At 40.9% G+C, this 6583-nt stretch overlaps 1 protein-coding gene across 3 annotated transcripts in view; it reads left to right on the forward strand.

The window, feature by feature from the left end:
• LOC119597839 (caspase-1-like) overlaps positions 1 to 4726 on the forward strand; it is a 17103-nt gene extending 12377 nt beyond the window's left edge. For all 3 annotated transcript variants that reach the window (XM_037947481.1, XM_037947482.1, XM_037947480.1), the window contains exons 5-7: positions 2650 to 2843; positions 2927 to 3065; positions 4279 to 4726. In XM_037947481.1, coding sequence (XP_037803409.1) covers positions 2650 to 2843; positions 2927 to 3065; positions 4279 to 4523 — 578 coding nt within the window. In that variant the 3' untranslated portion in view covers positions 4524 to 4726. The remainder of the gene's footprint in view (positions 1 to 2649; positions 2844 to 2926; positions 3066 to 4278) is intronic.
• The last annotated feature ends 1857 nt before the right edge of the window (positions 4727 to 6583 follow it).

Raw genomic sequence — 6583 nt, forward strand, 5'->3', positions numbered from 1 at the left:
TATATATATATATGTATATATATATATATATATATATATATATATATATATATATATATATATGCACACACACACACACGCACACACACACACGCACACACACACACACACACACACACACACACACACACACACACACACACACACACACACACACACACACACACACACACACACACACACACACACACACACGTGAGTACACCGCATCAGCGCAGTACAACTCTTACATGTTGTATACGGAGAAGATCGGGCAATGAGTGGTCTAGCCATGGGTTCTGCAAATGTACATAGTTCATGCTGATAGAAAAAATTGGGTTATAAAATGAATGAATCAGTGAAGCATTGAAAAAATAGCGAAGTATTGTAAGTTGAGACGTGAGAGTGAAGGTAAGGGAGGCGGGAAGTGGCCCCGAATCTTGCACATTTGGCGCATAGACATCTGTCGTGACTCAGTTTTTGTTTGCTTAATGGGGAACCAATAAGATCAAACCAGGAAAATGAAGCTAGCGGAGGCTCTTGAAGGCAAGGTAGACAACCGGTATGTCTACCGTTTGAATATGCGTGAATAAAACGTAAATTTGAAGGAATTGGTGCTTTATTTGCGCAGGAACACAGCCAGTTAGAGGGAGAACACTGAAAAGCCTGACATGATAATCAATGCGCTCAAGGAAAAGGTGAAAGAAGTAGAAACCAAGATTGGCAACGTTAGTCAAATCGAAACAAAGTATCTGCAAATAAAAGTTGATGAAGTAGTCAAAGTACAGGAAACTGTAAAGCATATTGAGAACAATTTGTCAGGCAGCCAGTCTCAAATAATGGAACAGGCAAAAACGATGACAGCTACATATGCAGATGTATCGAAAGTAAAGTAAACAGTAAATGAAAAGGAAAAAAAGAGTTAGAAAAAAACAATGAAGATCACAAAGGAAGAAATACAGACACAGCTTGCAGAGACGGTAAAGGATTTTAAGTCAGACCTTGGTCAACATGAAAGGAATATTACAAACCCTCTAAATTATAGATTGGTTTCATTAACCAGTGTAGTATGCAAGCTGCTAGCAAGGATAAATAGGAAGCAATGGTTTGAAGAAGCTAGTTGAGCTGGATTTCTTCACAATAGGGAAGGGGGAGAGATTCGAAGCAGATATGAAGAAGATATTTCTTCAACACACTTCTAAGGATCAGATGTAATATACAGATGGTTCGAAATCTGAAAATGATTTGGTCTTTGCAGCAGTGAGCAGGGGGAAGATTGCATTTGACAGTCTTTCTTCGGCAGCCTCGATCTTCACTGCACAATTTACATGCCATCCTTGCAGCAGTCAAAATGACTAAAGATCTTAGAAACCATTCTAATGTAATATATTGCGACTTTCGTAGTGCCTTGCAAGCAATCCAGAGCTTAAACTCATCACATCCAGTGGTGAGGGAGGTTCAAGATTGGCTTGCAATGATATTAGCACATAAAAAAGATATCTCTGAGTTGGGTGCCAGCGGAAATGAGCTAACTGAGCGGAAGGCAGTTGCTGCTCAGCTCTGTGATGCTGGTTTTCTTCTCTCACACACCGACTTAAAACCCAGCATCAAAAATTGTCTTCGCGATAAACGGAAGGAGCAAAGGAGGCATACCTTCAGAAACAAACTCCGAGAGACCAGAGATAACCTTGGCAATTGGGTCCAGCGTCCATCCCAATTGAAATTGTGCTAACAAGGCTAAGAATCGGACACACAAGACCAATTAGCAATCATGTGGATCACATGATTGCTAAAAGTGAAGCACATTGTGAGGGATGCGTATAAGAATATGTCAGAACAATTGCAATACTTAAGTAAATGGCACAGGTGGAAAAAAGAGAGGGTGGAGTGTAAGTGAGAGAGAGAAAAACAAACAAACAAAGTAGTTAATACTTAGCAGGTGAGGACAGGAGAACAAAATCGAGGCGAGGTCAGGTAAAATCGATAGGTTAGTACTCGGCACAAGAGAACGTGAAACCGTTAAGAGGCTAAACGGGCGGAGATTCGAAGATTGAACTGGGCGGGCGGGCGGTGGGGGGGGATTCAGTTCGTCGGCCTGCAATTAAGGTACTGGGGATCACAAATACAAAGGAACAGAGAAGTGGCAACACATGGAATGGATGGTATAAGAAGAAAATCATGTATATTTAACTGTGCATAGGTTTCCTCTATACAAGTAAGAGTCAGTAGGGGGTATCCAAGGGGGGCTTGTTTTCATATTCCCATTCCTGCTTATCGTCAGGAAATTCGAGAAGAGGGCCGGGTCAGATGTCGTTAAAATATCTCAGCCAGACAATGTTTTGTGTGTGTGTGTGTGTGTGTGTGTGTGTATATATATATATATATATATATATATATATATATATATATATATATATATATATATATTCACTTACAGCACACACACACACACACACACACACACACACACACACACACACACACACACACACACACACACACACACACACACACACACACACACACACACACACACACACACACACACACACACACACACACACACACACACACACACACACACACACACACACACACACACACACACATACACACACTCGCACACATATCAGTATATACTTGTGTCTGTATCCATAGTCTCTCTTACAGTCGCTAAGCGCGACCACAGCGGCTGCGACGCCCTTGCCATAGTGTTCATGAGCCATGGCGAGGTAAAACCCAGGAATAACATGGAATTCGTGTGGGCCAAAGACGACAAGATTCCTACCAAGGAACTGTGGATAAACTTCACGGCTGAACGGTGCGCAGGTCTAGCCGGCAAACCTAAGCTGTACTTCATTCAGGTAATTTCTTCCCTACTCTCTCGCGTTGAAGCTATTACCGTAACTCTGAAAGGCAGAATTCACAGTATTAACTTCCGCGACAGGCATGCAGGGGCCCCGACGTGGATAAGGGCGTGAACATGACTCGGGCAGTGCGTGGCATGGCGGTTCAGACGGACAGCATTGAGGAGTACGTGATTCCCATCCATGCTGACCAGCTTGTTATGTGGGCTTCCTACCCAGGTAAGTTCAGTCATAAAATATTCACTGGTGTCTCATGATTCTTGAACTAAATCCACGAACTGTATTCGTGGTATATTCGTCGTCACACTTTTCATGTTAGAGCTCCTTCCAACGGGTCAGAGTCTCTATCTATCACCGGAGATTTTCCCACATTTTTATCGCCTTTCGCCACCTTTCTATAAATGTACATGTGATGAAAATATAACATTGGAACACATGAAACTCTGAAACTATCAGTGATCTTGCTAACATTTTCTGTTGCAAGATGTTTAGTTCGGAGTGCTCGCATAATACATTAACGTTCTCTTACATACATGATATATAAAGCCAGTCCTTCGTCTTTTAAAATTATCACTTACACTCTTTTATTTATAGATTTATTAATTTTATTCATTGTATTTTGTAATGAATGAAATAGTCTCCTACGTTTTTGTGTAACCATATGGCCGTGTCGCCGCATCGGTCATGATTATCCCATGGGGTAAATGTGTCTGACAGCCCTGTCCTACACTGTAACATAGGAAAAAGGTTTATACTTAAATTGTTTTTCTAATATCCAGTGTTTCTAGAAGGATTTTACCTATATTTCTTTTGAAATAATCGTATCAAGATGTACATATCTGATAGGCATTTAGTAAAATATAGAAGAAACTATTTAGATACTGTTAGATATTGTTTGCTGGTGGAGGCTTACAAGTTATTCATATCCTGAAACAATACTGTTTAAAGGTTCGTATGAGTCTCATTAGTAAGTAACAAGCCAATCATGTACGAGTGCTAGATTTTGCGCTGATATATTATTGGTGTAAATTAATGAAAAAGTTAGAATTTACTGCCGCGCCTCCTCTTGAGATTTCTCCGTCCGTCCATGGCCCCCTATGTATTTTAAGGACAATTTAAAATATGTTTTTATTTTTGCTGAGTATATATTAGTTACACTTCTCATTATCTGACCATGGTCTCGTTATGAAAATAACAAATATAATTAGAAAAATTCTTATTTTTTCCCCTAGGGCTTCCATCCCTTAGAAATTACGGACAATCTATAGATTAAGAACCACTGGGTTAGAGCCAATACTGTTCCTTAGGTTTTATGGACGTGTTTCTTCACATATGTATCGCGAATGTGTCCTTTTCTTTAAAGTATCTCACCCCTCAGTCTCTTTCTATTCTCTATTTTTTGTTTCCCATTTTGTCCCCTCATATATTACAGGATTCCCGGCCTTCACGAGTCAACGCGAGGGAGTCCAAGGAAGTGTCTTCATCCACTTCCTGGCCGAGAACCTCAGGAATTATGCCTTATCTTCTCCACGACCAAGTCTATCTTCCATTCTTCTCAAAGTCAGCAGGGAAGTGGCAGTCCTCTACGAATCCGACATTGATCCTCAAAACCAATATCACAAAAATAAACAAGTTCCTTACATCCACTCGACGCTGCTTCGTGAAATTTACTTCTGAGGGGATGCGAGACCCTTTGCATTTCTCTGTTTGTCTGTGTTTTTCCTCATAATTTCAGTGATTTTAAAGGATAGATAATCTTTGCCTCTTTGGTTTCTGAGTTGTTCTTTCAGTCATATTACTGCTGTCATCAAGGTTCTTACCAGTACTGTTATTAGCTACCAAATAAATGAGATCTGTGTTTCTCTCATGATGAAAAACAACATTTTCCTTAATTCAATAATTTTCACTCATATCACAAGGTTGCCAATCTGTTTATACGAAGAGTACCGATTCAAACTACCATAAAGTACCAGATCAGCACAAAACGTACCAAAAGTTATGAAAATCAAACAATTTACTTAAGACCTTCCGTAGGTAATGTTGATGAAAATGTCTTATCCATTTTATCCACTAGTTGCCGGGAGGATTGCCAACGTGTACATTTCACACCAAGTAACAGAGATTAGCTCTCCAATTCCAGGCTCGCTCTCCCACATGACCTTACGCTGCTGCCTCACACACACACACACACACACACACACACACACACACACACACACACACACACACACACACACACACACACACACACACACACACACACACACACACACACACACACACACACACACACACACACACATAGGCATCATAACAATAGCCAACACTAACTAAAATCAAGATGGAGTAAATATTTCTCGTCATTTCACTTTTGGGGAGAGTGTGATACATTACTGCGCGACTGAATGACTGCGACGTGAAAAGGCTTACTCTCTTCGTACTACATACGCGTCCTGTCGTGTTTTCTTCGTATTACATACATGTATCCTACACTGTACTTCAGATTGTTACCATGTTTCCATTTCGTTAAGAAATTATGTCCTTACTATGTGTGTAGTGCAGGGAAAATCTAGAATAGCACCAGAAATTAAACATTTATCCGAATGTCGTAACAATCGTACTTGGCACACCAAATCTGGTACATTAGTACCAGCTTTGGCAGCCCTGCCATTTTATCTGTACTATAAATACCATTTTTATTAGACCCCTGTAAGGTTATGTGAGCGAGGAACCCAAAATGAGGCCAGCCGTTCGTTCCTCGAAAAGGGGGTGAGGGGACTGAGCCGAAGGCTCAGAACCCACACGATAGTACATAATGAATAAAATACAAAATCCTAAAATGAAGAAAAAGAACAGTGCAGAAGGCACCAAAGTAAAACAAGTTATGACGTAAAAAAAGACAAGTGCCAGAAGGGCTTAAAAACTAATAAAAGTAAGTATGCCAGAAGGGCTTAAATGCAGTAAAAAAAAAAGAAAAAAAAAAGAAAAAAAAAGAAAGAAAGAAAAAAAAGCAAATGCTCAAGTAAAAGATTAAAGCATAAACAAAAGAAACAAGTAAAAGTGCAAGATAAAAGTACAGAATAAGCAAAAAGTAAAAGTCAAAGCACACATGGTTCACAGTAAAATGTAAAGTAAAATAATAAACACGTCCAGCATAGAAGCACCTAGGCAAGGAGTCCATGAGATGATTCAGCTTCAGACTGTAAAATGAAGTCCAGGCATCGCAAGAAATCTGTCCCAAGGAGAATGTCACCATGGAATGAAAGATCAGCTACTATGGTGCGGTGAAGTAAGGCAAGGTCTTTGCTGATGTTGAAGGTGAGTGTAACCTCTGCAGCTGGATGAAAAGGATCTCCCGAGATACTCTGGAAAACCTTGTTAGATGTATGTTGCCTCAGTTTGTTCGCTGGGTCGATCACTCTTAAGGCACTGGGCTTGACCAGAGTCACCTGAGACCCAGTGTCAATGAAGCAGAGAAGAGTGTTCCCATCAACACTTAATGCCGCCGACTGCTGGTGTAGTCACTGCTGCTGCTTGCAATGACTGTCTGGGCTGCGATGGAGCGTGTGGGGGTTCCCTCCTGTGAAGTTGCCAGTGAAGCTGGGAACCTTTCCTTCCTGGCCTCTCAGAAAGGGGCACTCACGAGACATCTGACCACTTCTTCCACACCGGAAACAAGAGAATGCTGGTGGTGATGGCTGACTGGCTGCAGCTCTGCATTCCCTGGTACTGTGGGT

The sequence above is a fragment of the Penaeus monodon genome, chromosome 40 (genome assembly GCF_015228065.2).
Source record: "Penaeus monodon isolate SGIC_2016 chromosome 40, NSTDA_Pmon_1, whole genome shotgun sequence".
In the NCBI taxonomy this organism is placed as follows: domain Eukaryota; kingdom Metazoa; phylum Arthropoda; class Malacostraca; order Decapoda; family Penaeidae; genus Penaeus; species Penaeus monodon.